Source organism: Terrapene carolina, unplaced genomic scaffold (assembly GCF_002925995.2).
Source record: "Terrapene carolina triunguis isolate 2854851 unplaced genomic scaffold, T_m_triunguis-2.0 Scaffold68, whole genome shotgun sequence".
In the NCBI taxonomy this organism is placed as follows: Eukaryota; Metazoa; Chordata; order Testudines; family Emydidae; genus Terrapene; species Terrapene triunguis.
The window spans coordinates 32,602,405-32,622,458 of record NW_020664419.1 but is presented as its reverse complement, the minus strand read 5'-3'; the positions used below and the strand labels follow the sequence as shown (position 1 = coordinate 32,622,458).

The following is a 20,054-nucleotide window of genomic DNA, read 5'->3' as shown; positions in this document are numbered from 1 at the left end:
GAGGCTAGAGGGGTTGGAGAGGTGGCAAAGAGCTGCTGAAGCCCAGCAAGTTGCATGGGATTTTGGGGCCACACGACCACCACTCAACCCCTCTTGGCTTTCCATGATAGTCTCGCATAGGATTGTCATGGAGACCCAAGCAGTGATGTGTAGGAGATGCACAACTCTGAGAAGGAAAATAAAGGAAGAAATAGTCAATATGTCTTGGATGTAGAAATGTACCACTATCTACATCATGAACAAAATCTCAGCCAGGATAAATATGCCCCACACTTATCACTGATTGTGAGCTTCGTGGTCCGAAGGGCAAAGAAAATCCTATAGGTATGAAATGTTTGCCCATGAATAGGAAAGCAATGGTGCCCCCTTGTGTAAAAATGACATTTAGCAGCCGCCCAGACAGTCCACCAGCCCCCATGAAATTAAATACTAAATCCAAGAGTGCCTCTGATCACAAAATAATACACTTAATGGTTGTGAGAAAGCCTAAAAGCACTGACAGTGCAGTCATGTTCGGTGACTACAGCTGTGGCTAGGAACTCCTTTTCCTCTCCTGAGTTGGGCAATTTGTCACTGAACTGTGACTAGTGGATATTTCCTTCCGAAGCTGCGACACCACTCGAATGTACAACCAATTAAAATGTTTTGCTATTCAGGCCTTTGATCTTCTGTCTCACTCATGATTCTTCTTATAGAAACATTGGGGTGAAATCCAGGCTTCATTGAAGTCGCCACAAAATTTTCCATTGACTTCAGTAGGCCCAGGATTTCACCTTTGGATTTTTTTGGCCATGTTTGTGATCTTCTTTAAAATGCCACATGGCCAGTTGGATTTATATATATATGTATTTTTAACATTCACAGCTGGTATTTTTAACAGTTTCTGCCGTGATGCTCCTGCCTCTTTATCTTCTACCGTATTGAAAAGCATGAAACTCTCAACAGCGATGAAGTGTGTACAGGGAAGCCAATGCTCTCTTCACTTAAGCATTAAAGCGACCCTGAATCTTGATGGTAGGCCTGCAGATTTGTTACTAAACCATTTTTGGGTTTGTTTTGCTGTTTGTTTATGGTCCTTCAGCCAGATTTTGTTCCATATTGCAGTGTTCATATCCAAGCTGAGTTGAATTAACCATATCAGTAAGATTTTATGAAACAGCGTATTTACTGCTTTACTAAAATCCAAAAGTGAAATCCTGGCCCTATGGAAGTCAATGGGAATTTTGCCATTGACTTCAGTGGAACAAGGATTGCACCCCAAGTATATTACAGTTAATGCTTTCCCTTCTTCCACTAAAGCAGGGATTGGCAGCTTACCTGTCAGGGAAATCTGCTGGCGGGCCGGGATGGTTTGTTTACCTGCAGCATCCGCAGGTTCGGCTGATCGCAGCTCCCACTGGCTGTGGTTTGCCGTTCCAGGCCAATGGGGGCTGTGTGAAGCGGCGGCCAGCACATCCCTCGACCCACGCCGCTTCCCGCAGCCCCCATTGGCCTGCAGCTATAATATTAGGGCCTAAGTTGTAATTCTGTCTAAAAATAAAATAAGAGTAATCAAGCTTTTTGGCATGAGCTATTCTTTGTAAGCCCTTGCTGTTCATGTGGACAATTCTCTGACCTTCTAGATGTTTCATGATTTTTTTCTCTCATGACTTGCTCCTTTATTTCCCCATGGATAAGGATGCATTCCAACCAGAACATTGGTCCAAGCCCTCTGAGCTTTGGAGTGGTGTGCATTCAGATCCAGATATGGACCCTGACCTTACAAAGACTTATTCACATGCTTAACTTTGCAAACTGTGAGTAGCCTGATTAAAGTCAAGTGTGTAAATTTAAGCACTTCTGTAACTTTCCAGAGTCAAGACCTTGGATTTGAATTCTGTGGTCCAGGTCTTTTTGTGCTAGGGATGGGAGTTAAACTTATGGGATAGTAATTGCCAGGATCACTCTTCTTTACTTTTTTGAAGTAAATTTACTTTCTCCAGTCCTCCAAGACAATACTGCCCTATTTTTATGACTATTAAAATAATTGTCAATGATGTATTAATTTGCTAATTCTCTTAATATTCCAGGCTGTATATTGTCAAATCTGGCAGATTCATATATGTTATTTTTTTTAGTATTCCCTAACCTATTCTTTATCACTAGCTATTCTGATAAGTTTTTCCTCAGTTCCTAGTTGCTGAGATGTCTTTTCTTTATTTTTCTTAGTGAAGCAGGTATAAAAAAGGAATTCAGTATCATAGCTATTTTTGAGGTATCATTAATCTAATTCCCCTCCTCTTTTATTAATGCATTTATTTAGGTACCACTTCTGAAAAATCTTGTGATTAACTTAAAGTTAATGGGACTACTCATGTGCTTAAGGTTAAGCATGTGCATAAGGGTTTGCAGGATAAGTGCTTTAATCCCTAGCAATTGTTACCCCCTATGAAAATAAGGACATATATATGTATGACCTTACTTTGACATTCAGATAAATCTCTGTATCTTGCACATGGAAGGAAACCCTATGAATGCACTGCAAGTTTTGTAGTTTAGTTTTTGTTTTGGTAAGATGTTGAAGCATCAGCCTTTTAAAACATATTTAAAAATTAATTTCAGAAAATATTCGTGGTCTGGAAATCTGTTCTCTGTCAGCGGAGATGCAGCAGTCTCAGTGTGTGAATGTGAGATTTTCTAGAAAAACAAGCAACAAGCTTGTTGGAAGGAAGGTAGGCTCCCTCTTTTTGATTTGCTTAGCATAAAAATATTGTGAGCCTTTGGAGGAAAAAAAACCAAGAATACATTCAATGCCTCTCTTTTCTTCATCCCACCGCTGACTTTGCCAAACTGTGTACATGATGATTATACTTCTATTATGTTACCTTAAAAACTACTGATTGGAGAGTATGACTCAAATTGCAACACTTTTTATAACATATAGACTCCCTTCTTTACCACCTTTAATAATTGCTTCATTTATCATTTTGCAAGAGGTAGTGCGCTTTACAGAGGCTGGTTTTCAAACCAGCCTCAACATGAACTTTCATTTTGTGCCAGTGCGTGCCATTTTGAACCTGCAGTTGCTTATGGAACACGTCACTTAGACATCTAAGTATGTGTGTATTAGTTACTTACCTTAGATGGTCAGGTGGTATTAATTTCAACTGCAAAATAAATTGCAGGGCCAGACTGAATCCAGAAGTAGTATCTTTGAAAAATCTGACCTACTATGTGGAAAATAAGATGATTTTTTTATTTTAATGACTGGTAGCTTATAGCTTTTTATTAATATCACAAACATGTTATTTCTTGTGCATGTGTATATGTTGTGAAAGGACCATATTGCCTCATGATAAGTGAAATGAGGTCTCTTTCCTCAAAATAGTGTTTTGCTTCTCTCACTGTAATATTATCCACTGATCAAACATGCCTTAGTGCAGCATTCAGTTGGCCATGAACTGCCTATAACATTGAAATTGAGGTAAATTTTCTGTCACTTCCCAACAGCTTTTCTTGGCTTACATCCAGTAAATAGAACTGGAGACCTCAATTGATCCTTACATCCCTCAATTCCATGCCACAGACTGAAAATGAATAACTCCTGGATGAAATTAATGTAATTATTGTAATTTTTTACCTCTAATACACGTGTAAGAGAGTCTGAAATCTGAGAAACAACTAATGACCTTTTAGAGGCCTCTGATGGAAAGGTCAGATTTCACACTACAATTTGTTCTGCCAGCAATGACGTTACCAGATCTATGTATTCAATGTCAAAATCTAGCTCAGTTTGGATCAGAAATTATGACACTCTTGGAAATCTCTTCTGAAAATAATGTCTGTGGTTTTTTTTTACATTATTCTCAATCATATGATCTCTAAGAACGTATAGTGTTGTTGTAAACAGAAGCCAGTTTGAACAAAAGTGACTCATTGCTTAGACCTGTGATATCGTGTCTCTTATGTGTTCTGGAAGTTATGGAAAAACTTGATTTTAAATGCATGTTTTAAACAGGTGCATGTGCAGTTTAATTGCTTTGAAGTCAATGTAGCACAACACATCTATGTGACCATGAAAACAATACCAAATTACTGTGAAGTCAAGATGAGTCAGGAGTACTATGTTGAAGGTAGGAAATGATCTTTAAAGTGATGTTTCAGAAAATAACACTTATATAACTTATACCAGATCTTCTGCTGGTATAAGTCTGCCTAGTCTCATCTGAGTCAGTGTGCTGGGATGATTTACACCAGCTGAGGATCCATTCAGCCCTATATTTTAATGATTTTGTTAGGTGTACACAAAATGGAGTCTCAAGGTTCACACACAAAAGTGTGTTTGCAAAACTGCAACCACGAATGTATCTGCAAGAATTGCAGTTGTGCTAGTTAAATTGTCTTTGAATGTTAGGGTGACCAGATGTCCTGATTTTATAGGGACAGTCCCGATTTTTGGAACTTTTTCTTATATAGGCTCCTATTACCCCCAACCCCAGTCCCGATTTTTCACACTTGCTGTCTGGTCACCCTACTGAATGTGCAGTTACCCTATTTCATGTTCAGTCCTGAGGGGGCTGTTACACAACTGCTCTGCACCTTGACCTGGGTCTCTGGTACCTTTTGAAAGTTTGGCTCAAAGAGTAATTTTTAACATTAGATGTAAACGGTTTATTAAAAAATATATTCAAAGATTAGAAGAAGCCCTTTTGGGAGATTGTACGTAGAAATTCAGAAGAAATGCACAGGGCTTTCTAGGGAAGCTTTTAGTTTTCAATTAATGTTCTGATCTACTACTTGTTTCTCTATATACAGGTATGATAGTAATAGTTCCAAACTATTTAAAGCACAGTGCATGCTACTTGTCAATAAAACTGGTCAGATGACATTTCACAGATTTTATTATATCCTGTTATGTGTTGCCATAAATTAGGTCTGTCAATTAATCGCAGTTAACTCATGCGATTAACTCAAAAAAATTAATCGCTATTAAAAATACTAATCACGATTAATCGCAGTTTTAATCACACTCTTCAACAAAAGAATACCAATTGAAATTTATTAACTATTTTGGATGTTTTTCTACATTTTCAAATATATGGATTTAAATTACAACACAGAATACAAAATGTACACTGCTCACTTTATATTATTTTTATTACAAATATTTGCACTGTAAAAACGATAAAAAAAAAGAAATAGTATTTTTCAATTCAAGTAGAAGTACCTCATACAAGTACCATAATGCAATCTCTTTATCTGAACATGCAATTTACAAATCTAGATTTTTTTTTGTTACATAACTGCACTTAAAAACGAAACAATGTAAAACTTTAGATCCTACAGGTCCACTCAGTCCTACTTCTTATTCAGCCAATCGCTAAGACAAACAAGTTAGTTTACATTTACAGGAGATAATGCTGCTGGCTTCTTACTTACAATGTCACCTGAAAGTGAGAACAGGTGTTCACATGGCACTTTTGTATCCAGCATTGCAAGGAATTTATGTGCCAGATATGCTACACATTTGTATGCCCTTTCATGCCTTCAGCTACCATTCCAGAGGATATGCTTCCATGCTGATGACACATGTTAAAAAAATAATGCGTTAATTAAATGTTGACCGAACACCTTGGGGGAGAATAGTATGTCTCCTGCTCTGTGTTTTACCAGCATTCTGCCATGTATTTTATATTAGAGCAGTCTCGGATGATGACCCAGCACATGTTGTTCGTTTTAAGAACACTTTCACTGCAGATTTGACAAAATGCAAAGAAGGTACCAATGTGAGATCTCTAAAGATAGCTACAGTACTTGCATGAGGTGAATTGAAAAATACTATTTCTTTTGTTTTTTACAACACAAATATTTGTAATAATAAATATAAAGTGAGCATTGTACACTTTGTATTCTGTGTTGTAATTGAAATCAATATATTTGAAAATGTAGAAAACATCCAAAAATATTTAAATACATGGTATTCTAGTATTGTTTATCAGTGCAATTAATCGTGCTATTAATCACAATTAATTTTTTTAATCGCTTGACAGCTCTACCATATATATAAAACCTTGGGATGTTTAGCAAACATTTCAATTTCATGTTACATTACCTCACTTTTTATTGCATGAGAAATATAGTGTGTGAACATAAATGAAAAACAGTTATTAGAAAGCCCTATTTGATACCACATTACATGGAAGAAGGAACAAAGATATACACTGGAAAATTGCTCCTGGCATTGTATGAGAAAAAGAAAGCAAAAGACTTCTCCAGTATTGATTTAGCCAAAAAAGCTAAGTCTAGGAAGCAACCTTGGAGATGTATAGAGCTAGCTAAGTGCATGTTTAAATCAATCCTTAAGACTCTAATTTCTGACCGCATATTATCTGCCAGGGTCTAAACTGACCTTTATGTCGGGCAAACTACCTAGGAAATAAATAATGTATTTCTTATAACAATAAGCCTAAGAGGAAATCAGCATGAAAAATGTTCACAAACATTTACATTAGACAAATTATGTTGGGAAACTATTGGTGTTTTTTACAAGGGAGGAATGACTTACATTAATTGCAGGTAACAATGGATAAAAAAATGTGGTGTAATAGCCCAGACTGCAAATTTGTTTAAGGTTCTCATGAACATTTGTAGTGAGAAAAGGCCCAAACTGGCAAGATAACTTCCTTAATACTAGTGTGAAGTGATCAGTGGGTGAGAAGGAAGGAAGCACTTTCTGTGTGCCATTATCTTTTATGACTTTGTACTGGACATACACGTTCTTCCTTCAAAAACAAGCAAACTAACAAACAGAACAAGGGGATGAGCCTCAAGTGCATTAGAACAATTTCCTTTTAGGAGGTGCGCAGAACTATGGTGATGAAAGACATAAAATACCCAGATAGAGAGGCTTCTTGTAGGTGTATAGTTATCTCAGCACTGCTGAAAACTCTTGTTCTATATTTTGCAGATTGCAGGAACAATGATGTGGGAAAACATATTCCAGTCTGTTTTGGTGAGCTGAGCATCATTGAACATGCATCACATTGTCATTGTGCTTGTACAGTTGCATACAGTCAAGCAATGCAAGATGGATAAATATTTTACTGCTGCCAAGTATTCCAATGGACCATTCCCTGTTATATTTCTATACTTGTATATCTATAATATCTTCTGCATTTCCAACTGTTATCAACAAAAGTTATAGAACTGGTAGAGCATGGGGTATTCTGCCAAATGTAAGGGTTTGGGAATATTGATTTGGAAACCGTAGATAGATAAAAAAGTGGGGTTAACACTTTGTTTAATATTAAATCTTACACACTCTGTCATTCTCACACACACAGGTTTGGCCTCCAGGTATACATTCAGAGACCTCTGCTGCAGCCTTTAACCAGCATGGGAGTATTCCTACTGATATCAGTTACATTTATAGTGACTATTGCTGGAGTACGCACATGTGTATGGACTACAGGAAAGGTCCCTTTCTACTTAAAGGGATATAGCCAATTTAAAAAAAAACATGCTGAATATTTTTCTACCTGTTATTGTTACAAGTAACACTTAGGATGGTTATAACTGGAAGAGATTAGGGAAAAACCCAGCATTTTTTGTGATTTTTCAGTTTGAACATTTGACAGAACTTTGTATACAGCTAGGTTCACAATTTCCTCTATATTGTCAATCAGTCAATTTCTCCTGTTATTGGGGTGGATCTTTCACACAGCAACAGGGGAAAGAAAGACATTTTTAAAATGAGCACCCGCAACTCCCTGTAAAGTCTTATGGTAGATCCACATGGCCCGGGATCTCTTGCATGTTTATCTACTACAGTTAGTGTATTAAATTGTTCTATACTTTCAGTGTGGTTAATGCATGTTTATAAAATAATTATTTCCCACATGGCATAACCCTGTGTCAAGTGCTATATGATAATGTAAACAAAGAACTTACCATATAATGCCATTACCAACAAAAAGGGGGGCAAGAGTTTAGCATATGCTTGCTCCTTAAAGGGCAATGGAAAGTTAGTCATATGTGCACAGTGAATAAAGTTGAATGAAAACCACATGTGCCAACAATGCCCATTTGCTTCAAAGTGTAACTTTATAGAGAGAGAGCTTAAAGGGGCAGTGTCAAGGCTGATAGGCTTAAAAAACACCCTATTGAGGGTAGACCTGTTTTTAAATTTTTATCCTTTGAAGTGTGTCTATTCATTTCCACCTCTGTAGCCCTCCACCACCCACCACCACCAAAAACTGCATGTCTCTGAGGGGAACATAAAACTATTTTCAATAGGTGGTCAGCTTCTTGTAGAATATGTGGTGGATAGTGTGGAGTTTATCAATGCCATTCTTCAAATGAATGAATGGACACAAATGATTGGAAGACCAAAGCTACAACTTTATGCTGAACAATGTAACACAATGAATAATGAAAAGCAGCAGGCAGGATGTCCTTGTTAAATTCCAATATAACTGGTTCCTGATGCAACAGCAAAGTCCCTATGCCCCGACTATAGCTAAGCGAAATTTGGAATGTCTGTCCATCCAGAAAGCCTGACATTTCAACATTTGGTTTTGTCCTTGTGACAAAAAGTAGAAATTTTGAAATATTTTGCAGAACAGAAATTCTGAAAAATTGTGATCTGTATCAAATTGTGAAAGTATCAAAACTTTTCATTTTGACATTTTTGATCAATAGAAAACATTTTTGACATTCCCCAAATTGAAATGTTTTGTTTTAGTTTATTGAACTGAAGAAGCACATAGTGGCGCATTGCCTTATGGCAGTTGTTGTTTGGGAGCCTGATGCCCCATTCTTTCCTATGGGCTAGGCTCCCTGGCCATCCCTCCCATGATCACCTAGAGTCATGTGACTCCTCTGATGTACCAGGCAGCTCAGTCAGAGGGAAATCTGCATTGCATTATGGGAGATGAAATCCTCTGGGGAGCCCAGCCCATCAGAGAGATAGCGATCAGAAATATAACTCTCATAAGGCAGTGTGCTGATAGGGAAATGTAGTTCAATGTTTTGTTGAACTGATTTGAAACTAAATGTTTCAAATGTCAAACTGACCCAAATAAAAATATTTCATTTATATTTTCCTGACAATTTTTTGTAATTAAAATTTTCCCATGGGAAAATTTGGATTTTGTGAAAACTGCATTTTTCCATTGCCTAATTTTTCTGATGGAAAATTCCCAACCTGCTCTAGTGCCAACTACAGGCTGCAAAGGTTCTACAGAGGAATCTAAGCCCTATTTCAGTTGATTGTTTGGTTCCTTAGATGATAGTACAGTCTGTAACACATTCTAGTGCCAGAACTGAGCCATTGTGCAAAATCATCATCCCACAAGCCATGTAGCAGACTGATGCTGCTACAACAAATATTTCTTTTCTCAATGGCATGTGCAGCTTTGACAAAGACCACAAGGAATATACATAGGAATTAGTCAAAGAAATTTTTAGACTGAGTATCAGGAAAAAGTTAATTGTGCCGCCACTCTGCTCACTATGCTCCCACTCATATGCTAATATTCGCAAATATATATTAAAAAAACAGACTTCTGTGCCTCTTGGACCATAGTTGCAAGGTCAGGGAAGATTCCTAGTTAGACCACCATAGAGGACCCCACAGCTAGACTGAAATTAATCTTCCCAACAGCCAGCTCTCCTGTCCTGTGGAGGTTTGGCAATAAAAGATTTTGTTCCGAGAGTCAAACATGTTTTTGGCCTAAGAGAAAGCTGCATGTCTTTTTTAAAATTAATATTTTCTAGCCACATAATCAGTTTCAGGCGAGATAGGCAGGGGGAACAACACATGACTAGATTATTCAAGTTCTAGAATTTACAGATGGAAATGCTGTTAAGGTACAGTTAACAGCTATCTTGGCCTGATAACTGTTAATGTCAGTTAAAAAAATTAAACTGGATGGCTCTGAACTTCAATCTCATGAAAATCATTAAGTAGCATAAAAGAAGAGGATATTTATGTGGACCTAAATATACATTGAATGAATATGTATCAATATGAGGGGGAATACTCATACAAAAAATCAGTGTTGATTGACAACGTAACTAGGCACTGATGCATAATAACTTAATGTGTTTATTTTTTTCTTATCTCAGCTGGGAAGTTGGATTATAATGTGGACAGGGTGAGGAAAACCATATCTGTGAATGTATCAGACTTTCTTCAAGACCAAGACTATTATGTTCGTTTATGTCACAAATGGTTTACCTGTGAAGACGTGGGGTCATTTGCTTTGGTGAGTAAGAATTTATTATAGGCTGGGACTATTTTCTTGTTGAATTTAGTGGGACTACTCACATGAGTAATGTTGCTCATATGTATGTATTTGTACGATCTGGCCTAATATTTTTATATGTAGTTTCATTGAAAGCCAGCTACTGGATAGAATTACTGGACTCACCATTTTCTATTTAATTTCAGATAAAAGGGAAGGAGTCTTTGAAGTCAATTTCCTTGCAATATTCCCAGTTACTGCCTTGTCTCTGCATTGAGGTAAAATATTTTGATAACCTTCAGCATCTATCCCAGCCTTAAATAAAGGAGATCACTAAAAGTGCATCATTCCTGCCAATCTCTTTACAGCAAATTCTGTAGTATGAATGGCCAGATTCTGAGCCATGATAAGCAAATTAATGAGAGTTGTGTGTGCTTAGCAACCGTGGCTACTGGAGTCTATGTCTCTGAGCCTGCAGACACTTATATTCATAGATTCCAAGGCCAGAAAGGACTACTGAGATCATCTCATCTGACCTGTATAACACAGGCCAGATAACTTTCCCCAAATAACTCCTATAGCAGATATTTTAGAAGAAACATCCGATCTTGATTTAATAATTGCAAGTGCTGAAGAATCCGTTACTACCCTTGGTAAATTGGCCAGTGGTTAATTATCCTCATGTTAAAAATATATGCCTTATTCCCAGTCTGCAATTGTATAGTTTCAACTTGCACACATGCTTAAATAATGAAGCCAGTGGGACTACTCACATGCATATGTGTTTGCAGGATCAGGTTATAAGTGTTCAATTGGTTACCAGCAAAAAGGTCTAGGGTCTATCCTAAACTCATTGAAGTCAATGGCCAAACACCCATTGACTTCAACTTGAGTAGGTTTGGGGCCCAAAATGTATAAATCAACAGTGTTACATATTAGAAATGATATTGTGTCATTTCAGGAATTTAAAAGAGTTTGCCACTAATAAAACTTAAATTGGAATGTCAAGTAAATGAAATGAAAATCAAACATAGACATTCGATTATGGAAAATCTGAAAGAAAACCAGAATAATCCAACAGCTGTTGTGACACATCTCTGTGGCTGGGTTGTTTGGATGTGTTCTGACTTTGAATATGTGGGTTGAACTGCCTCAAAAATAGCAGATTTGAGAATATAATTGACTAGCTAATGGCAATTCTTTGGGTTGCAGGGTTGGTCAGCGATCCCAGATGCAAGGAGGACACAACTTTGCCCTTTTAAAAATGGCAAGTAGATTGTAATTATTGCATGGCTGAGTATTTATTAGTCAGTTCCTGACATATACCATCTCCTTACATGTGCTTATATATAAAATGACACTGCTTGGATTGTTGCATTTTAAGAAGTGACAGTTTTTATTTGTAATACAGAAAATAATTCTTAAAATGAGGTATTACTATGTATATTTTTCATCAGATTTTTTTCTAATAGGCCAAATTGTACTCTCAGTTTACACCAACATAAATGCTAGGTAACTCTATTGATATCAAATGGTGTAAATGGGAGCAGAAATTGGCCCTATTAGTATAATTTTTGTTTCTTAATTCAAGCACAAGGAGACCAGAATGAAACAACAGCTTGGAGCTCAGCTTTGAGGTTCATGAAGAAAGTGGACTTTAAGGAAGTATTTGAAGGCAGGGGTCTGGCAGACAAGAAGGAGGAGGCTGTTGCAAATGTAAAGGGTGGATAAAGGAAGGGGAAGAACTGAGTGTGGGAGTGGTTAATAGGGAGGATCAAAGGAAACCTGAGTGGGAGTAGGAGATGACATGAAGGAAAGCGTGTAGAGGTTTAAAGGTTAGAGTAAGGAGCTTGAATCTGGTGCATTAATAAATAGGAAGCCGATAATAAATGTAAGATTATAATCTGTGATTATAGACTGTGAGCCTGATTGCAAACCTCTTCCTTGGATGAGCAGTTACTCACACAGGTAGTTCCACTGAAGTCACAATCTGGCTTGGGGGAGTGGTAACAACTGAAAATGAAATAGGTTTTCAGTGTTTTGTGTGGTGAAGGGTTTCTGTCCTGCAGGAAAATTCTCATACTTCAACATATGCTTTTATCTCAAACCAGGACAAAAAGTCAGAATACCCAAACTCTTGGCAGAACAAATAGTTCTGAAAGGTTTTGATTAGGAAATATCAAAATGTTTCGTTCTAAGTCGATTCAGCATTAAACTGTGTGCACCTCAGCCACTGCTGCACCTCACGGGAAGTTGTAGTTCGGGTAGCACATGCCCCCATTCTGCCCTATAGGCTGGGCTTCTCAACCAAACTACATCTCCCATGATGCTGGGTAGTACTTGTGTTCACCTTTTTGTGAACATTCAAATGACTTAGTTTTACTGGTGCACCTACCTGCAGAAATGTAATTTCCTTTTATTATTAGGTATTAGACAAATCCACATTTCCAAATTGCTTGCATGAGTATTTGCAGAATTACAATTTTAAATCTGCATGCTGGAAATTCTTCCACTTTCATCCAATCAGGGAACAAAACCAATCACAATTAATTAAGACAGCTCCAGTTTTCAACAGTGAGTATTCAGTACACCGTTTGCAAACCATAAAATACAGAAAAAAATCCCAAAAACAAAAAATAAGTTGAATAAATCTGTGAAATTGCAGTCTGCTTGTGATGTTCAGGGAAGAGAAAAAGAAGCTAATTATGCAGATCGGTTTACTTGTGGGAATTATTCGCTTAGTTCTAATAATTATTCAGAACCCTAGAACTCCACCTCCTAGTTTGAGTTTATTTGCTCTCTCTATATAGTGAGTCTAATTTGCCACTACCATGCTCTCTCGCATAGTCTTTTACAGTTACAAAGTCAGTGAAAAATGCTACCATTCTGATTGAGCCAAGGTTGCATGGATGGAAATGATTACCCAAGAGGCCGGGGAATAGAGAATCTGGCCCTTAGGTTTTATTTTAAGTGCTGATGCATGAATCTTTGGTTTCAATATCATTTAGATTAATTTCATTAATCTCAAATAATGTTTCTACTGTTTGTGCATAGATACAAAGGCACTGTGGGATAACATTGTATATAATCCAGCCACACAAACACTAGCCTGGGAACCAGCCTGTCCTGTGCACGTCACTGTTAACCTGTGCAGGTTAACAAAGTCGAATGACCAATGTGTAGATCTACAAAACTCATCAACTACAGCTCCAGAGAAAGTAAGCTTTATATAGTATCTTTAGGACCGTAAGACTAAGGGTAATATCCTAAATCCAATGCATAACATAAGTAGCTAGGATATGGAATAAGGGCAGTTGCAAATACTTGTTTTTGTTCTATCCTATCTACACAGGTTCTGATACACCACGCAGCTTGTTATTGTATAATAACAGCATGAGTTATTCAGAGAACTGAATACATGCTGTTGATAAAATGGTTCATGGTAGAAATTCTTGTGAACCTAGAATTTTTTGCTAAAAGAACAAGTTTTTTGTTTCCTAAAATAATTGTGGCTTGATTCTCATGTACAGTAAAGCCCCTTTACACCACACTGGCAGTGTAATGGCACCTTAGCATTAGCGCAATTACATTTGTCCCCACTTTAAGGCCCCGTTCCACTCCCAGACTGGTGTAAAGCACCTTAGTGTAAATAAGAATTAGGCTCATTGCTTTTTGTAGGTATTGAAATTGTGGGCGGCTTCATCCTTTCTGAAAAGTTATTTTCCGAACTAAGAGATAATTTATAACACAGCAGGTGTTGCCAACTCTTGTGCTTTAATCATGAGTCTTGTGATCGTGAGTGCTTTTCCTAAAGACCCAGATTCTGGATTCATATGGTTGGATGAGAATCTCAGCTTTCATTTTTAAAAAAAAGTAAGGTTCTATCTCTGATGGTTGTGGAGAAAATGTGACACCTAAAGACTGTAACACCAGAAGGCAAATAAAAAGAACCGCAAATTCTTAATTTTTAAAAGTCTTATAATTGTTAAGCCAATCCCATGATTATTTGGGGACCAATTCATGATTTTTTAATATTTGGAGTTGGCAATACTGAAACTGGAAGGCTGAAAGGATTTGAACTCCTGGCCAGGTGGTTAGTGACTACTCAGCCTTTACCATTGTCCTGATGTCAAGCTTTTAATAAAGCCCTGATCCACAAACACATGCATGCTTAATGTCACACATGTCAGTAGTCCAAGTGGGACTTCTTGTGTGCTTACAGCTAAGTACATGCATAAGTCTTTGCAGAATCAAGGCCTAAGTTTGCTATGCTTGGTAATTGTCATGTAAAATTACCCAGCATTCAAACAGACAATGGATTTGCCACCAGAAGATGAATACTAAAATAAAAATGCCCTTGTGAATTTTGTATTTTCACATAACTCTTTTCCCATTGTTGCTATTGGGCTAATTTTAATGTTCAAATGCAGGGTTCATTTTCCCCCTTTTTTCCTTTCTCTTTATAAAGGGATTTGAGCTGAGTTGTGGACATGGTCTGAGTATAGAAGTGCAGCCAATGACATTCTTCACATTGTCCTCAAACTGTCTACAGCATAGAAACCAAACTTAGGTCATAACACTGCAAGCTGTTACTTGGGCACAAAGCCCTTACTACATGAGCACTTCCATTGGTTTCAATAGGATTACTCACATGAGTAAGGATCACTCACTTGAATGAGTCTTTGAAGGATGTGGCCCTTGAAAAATAACTGAGGCCCTGGTTCAGAAAAGTATCCTTTTCTGGAAGGGCACTTAAGCACATGCTGAACTTTAATCATGTGCTGAAGTCCTAATTGAAGTCAGTGGGACTTCATCACATGCTTGAAGTTCAACAGATGATTATGGGCTTTCTTGAATGGGGATGGGCCTAAACACAGGGTCCAATACAGAAGAGCATTTAAACATGTGCATAAGTGTTTTGCTGAATAGGGATGTCCTGCTGAATCAAGGCCTGAAACAACAAGAGCTGTGTAATCGGTTTGTTATTGAATTGAAGAAAGCAAGTCATTACCAGATCAGTTAGGTTTAGATTTAATTGGTCATATTCTCCTGTTGTTTGCACAAATCTCCCATTGACATCATAGGAAGTCCTGTTTAATTATGAGGGTAGAGTATGACCATAGGATAAAACATACGATAAAAAAATTAACTACATTTCACTTCAAAATTAATTAATTGTTTGTAATGTGTTTTGAAAATGAGAAGCGCTACCACATGCTAGGTATTACCAGATCAAATCCAGGTACCTTTATTCAGTGAAAACTCCTATTGAAGGTAGTGATTGGTCCATTATAATTATTAAATTACTTTATGTGATTAACTGATTGACACATTTAAAAAAAAGAAAACACCTTCAGTTCCTTTTCTAATACATTAATTGTACAAGTGGTTTGTTCTTTCTGTTGATACTGGTTCGTAAACCTGACTAATTCTGTGCACTCTCTTTTCAAGCAGGTAAAATATTCCCGCGTAGACACTCATCCAAGACTTTGCATGAAGGTAAATTGCTTTTTTTTGTAGATTAACCATTTACACCATTCCTCCTCATTTTGCAGGTATCAACTACAAAAGATGCATCACTAATAATCTTTTGGAAGGATACTCTTTACCTTATAACCCATGAAAAGACAATAGGAATAAGAAATATTAGAATATTAGAAATATTTAGAAATATTTAATATCTAATATTAGAAATATTAGAATAGGAGGATGTGTTATGAAAGTCAATAAAATGTCAGATATGAAAAATGGCTCATATGGGACCATATTGTGGCATCAATTTTTTTATTTTAATGGGCTTTAAAGCTGATGGCATAACATGGCTAATAGAGATGTGCTTTCACAAAATGGCAAATTTGAGAATGAGAAGACAGAGATAAAAAGCAATGTATATTACCATTCATTTGCTCTGTTTTCCTTGCTGTTAAGGAGAAGGACTTTACTACCTATTCCTGCCACCAAAACTGAAATTAAAATTCAGGGCCTGATTCTCCATTGCCTTGTGTAGTCATGGACACCTGGGCAAAGTGGGTGTGCAGCTCTGTGCTTTTGTTTGGGTAGTATTTTACATAGACTTTGCACAGATGTAAATCGTTAGGCAAGGTGGAAGGCAGTGGAAAATCAGGCATACAGAATTCAAGACTCATCTCATTCATGCTGGTGCAAATTGGCAGTAACTCTGTGGGAATCAGTGGAGATACACCAATATCAAAGTAATGGAAGTGAGGTCAGAATCAGGCCCTCAAAGCCAGTATTCCAAGCGTTCAACTACAGATGAGAGAAATAGCCCTTGAGACCCTCAAAATACCAAAACTTCAGACTCAGTGTCTCTCCAACCCTCATAAGAATTTCATAGGAAAAGCTGAACCAAATTACATTAAATCACATGACTATTTGCCTAGTGTTCACCTGAGTCCACACCCAAGTATGGCTTTGTTGGATTCTATATCCGCACAGGAAAAGTTTCCAGACCTTATCGTGGACCTGGTCTGACTTTTGAGTTTGCAGTGAAATATAAAATGAGGTGTGGTTGGATGTGTTTCCGGTATCATCACGAACATTTACCATATGCAGCTTTAATGATAGTCACATGATTATGCAGAAAACTTGAAAGTATTGTATCAAGGCCATAAAACAGAATAATAAAACTAACAGCCAATAAAAGAAATATGACTCAAGATAAAAACAAAACAATATTCATTAAGGGGAAGAAATCAGGACAGTTACTGTTCCCTAAGAGATAGCAGTGGTTACTGCACAGCTTTAAACTGACAATGCAAAAAAGCAGAATAGAACATTTTATGCCCTCATGCTGCAAGCACTTAAGCATGTGCTTAACTTTATGCACTTGAGTAATGGTAAATTCTTTGAATATTTGTGCTATGCATCCCTGGACCAAATCGTGCTGCTGTTATTCAGGCAAAATAGCCTATGAAGTAAGTCTTTGGCTCATTATTATTATTTTTAAAATGCTTTTAAGCAACTGATCTTTTTGTCAGTGGGACTGCATAGCAATGTAAAGTTAAACACTTGCATAAATGTTTGCAGAATTAGGGCCTTAGTGAGTATCAGAGCTTGGAGCATAACATGGGAGGTAAGCTGTGAATAATTCTTTTGCTGCTTTCTGGAATTCAGTGAGTGGCTTTAGCTGGATCTGTAGGCACAAGTTCAAACTGCAAAATTGTCTTCTAACAACTTTCTTTATTTTCAGTTTACAACCAAGCAAGGCTCTTGGGTTAGATGCCCATTTGCTCATGGGAATTTTCCAGGTAAATAACTTATTTTATTAAATTAAAATGACAAATTAATAATTATATTAAATTAAATTAACCACTAGACTACAACTCTCATCGAGTAAAGCTTGTTGGTCTTGTTATATCCTCTGAATTGCATCAATAATATTTAACAATACAGGTTTTCCATTTGTAAACTCCCACAGTAAATCAAGTATTTGTAAAGATAGATAATAACCTGTTAAAATCAAGATAGCTATTGATAAAACAGTTGACGGTATTCAAGCTGATAAAAATGGTTTTATTTTAGCACAGCATGGTAGCTAGTGCCGTAGTCTCTCATACGTCATTCATTATGTGAGTGATTACATTTTAAAATAACAGCCTTTCTCCCCACTTTCAGCTTGGAAAATGAGAATTGCTGCCGGGGCAGAACAGATACAAGTCTCCTTCATGTCACAAACCAAAGCACAATTTTCAGTGCTGGTGTGTAACAAGGCACAGCTGTCTTCATGTGACTCTGTTGGGATACGCCACTCAGTCTCAGCGGTTGGTATGCGTTATTGATCAGAAGTTGCTATCAATAAGGCAGCTTCAGCATGTTTAATTTGAATTTATTGCCATCCATAGCTCTGGACAAAACTAGCAAAAAGCCAGGCACACACACTTTGGAACAATATCCACAATTAAAGCATTTAATCCTAGTTCTGATCTCACCCTGATCAGGAGTAACTCCACTGAAATTACACACCAGCGGAAGTGACTTTTGAGTGCTGGACTTTGCAACTTGAATGTTCTTTAATGTAGTTTTTTGTTGTTGTACTAGTTATAAATATGTGCACGTCATAGGCCCAATTCATTACCACTGGTGCAGGGATGTTCCAGAGCTATACCTCTCTGTGCCAGCTTGATTTGCTGTGCTGCAGGCGGTTCACACAAGACAGGGACATACAGTGGATCCCACATCTGATCTCCCTTGAGGTTTCTGGTAGGGAGGGCAGCTTTATGCTCTGCTGGGCTTTTCGTAGGACACCTGAGGGAATAGACTGCCTTGTGGATGCAGTACCACTATACAGCCTATCCTTGAACTCTATGGACACTGTTGGCTATTTTTTGGGAAGTGTTGGCCAGCCATAGATCCCCCAGGGAAGGGGAAATTCTTGCCCTGTCTGACACCAGTGCAAGCCCTATGTGAATTTGGACATATATCTAGCTAAAGATAATGGATACCATGGGACTTTTTGAGCCTTATTTTCTAGAAGAATTAGCAAGCACTGTGGGCCTGATTCTCACTTACTCTAAGACACCTTTACAACAGTGTAAAGGAAAGTTAAAATGGACATATATTATGCCCACACCCTAGCTAAGGCCCCTTTCTCTGCCAGTTTGGTGTAAAGATGCCTTAGTGTCACTGAGAGTCATGCACTGCATGTTATACAAGTACAGTGAGAGAGAACTGTGGGATTGTCCTCAAGCCAACAATATTTTATAGAGCTGGTTGTAACTCAGAATTTCTGTTCTGTGGGAAATTCTGACATTTTGAAAAAAGGTTTTGTTCTGATTTGGAATGAAAATAAGACATTTTGAAATTTCTTGCAGGAAGGAAATTCTGAACAGTTTTAGTTAGAAACAACATTCAGTTGTTCTGAAACAAAACTGAGCAACTGGCTGCCCCTGATTCCCTGGGCTGCCCCCGACGCCTGGGGATTTCCTGGGCTGCCCCTCACTCCTGGAATGCAGATTCTAGAAGCCATGAGAGCTCCAGCTTGAGCAGAGGACTAGACCTGAGGGTATATTTACACTGCAGCTGGCTCTACCCTGCTAGAGCCAGGGTTCCCAGGACTTCCAGGGTCCCAGCTCCGCAGCAGCTCACCAGAAAACCAGGCAGGTGTTGGCGGAAGTTCATTGAAACCAGAATGTTTCTGCGAAACATTTCGGTTTTGAAGAATCGGCATTTTCCAATGGAAAAAACATTTTGTTGGAAAATTCCTGGCTAGCTCTATTTGTTAACATGTTACACTCAGTTATTGTGGCTGCAAGCCATCGTTTATGGTTATGGAAATAATAGCTTGTGGTTAATTCATCAGCAGACATGGGGAAAATGCTCGCCGTCTTGTGACAGGCACTCCACGTAGTTTGCTCATATTCCCACCAGACTAGAGCACTCAATGAGTGTTTCTAAACCTGCTCTCTATGGAACGCCTAGTTTCACATTAGTATCTGGCTATATTCAAATAGGAAAATATTCTCTTTATCAGTGAATTTTCTGTTATCTAAAGTCCATTATTTTATTATTACATTACTAAGGCACTATCTTGGTAGCTAAGCATTGATCCCGGATGCATTTGGCCATATATGTATTCATTTCTGCATTGGTATGGGGAAGCTGGTAGTGATCCCTATATTTAAATTTCCATTGTAAAGGATTCTTGCGACCATTTTCGAGAAGCTCTCATCGCCTTCCTTTCTAGCAGGCCTTTGTTATTCTGCAGGGAGAATGCCCTTGGCTAGCAAAGTGCCTCTTCCTGTCCCATGGCATTCTGATCAACTTTTGCTGAGATTAAAAATTGCCATTTCTCCTCTCTCCATTACATTC

The 20,054-nt window shown here is 37.7% G+C and overlaps 1 protein-coding gene across 1 annotated transcript in view; it reads left to right on the top strand.

Moving 5' to 3' along the window:
* Positions 1-791: 791 nt before the first annotated feature.
* The window catches only part of IL17REL (interleukin 17 receptor E like), a 28,370-nt gene continuing 9,107 nt past the window's right edge, over positions 792-20,054 (top strand). The window contains exons 1-12 of the mRNA XM_029910834.1: positions 792-1,014; positions 2,602-2,711; positions 3,998-4,112; positions 6,947-7,036; positions 8,275-8,394; positions 10,108-10,247; positions 10,433-10,504; positions 11,439-11,493; positions 13,281-13,444; positions 15,678-15,725; positions 17,437-17,494; positions 17,862-18,007. Coding sequence (XP_029766694.1) covers positions 792-1,014; positions 2,602-2,711; positions 3,998-4,112; positions 6,947-7,036; positions 8,275-8,394; positions 10,108-10,247; positions 10,433-10,504; positions 11,439-11,493; positions 13,281-13,444; positions 15,678-15,725; positions 17,437-17,494; positions 17,862-18,007 — 1,341 coding nt within the window. The remainder of the gene's footprint in view (positions 1,015-2,601; positions 2,712-3,997; positions 4,113-6,946; positions 7,037-8,274; positions 8,395-10,107; positions 10,248-10,432; positions 10,505-11,438; positions 11,494-13,280; positions 13,445-15,677; positions 15,726-17,436; positions 17,495-17,861; positions 18,008-20,054) is intronic.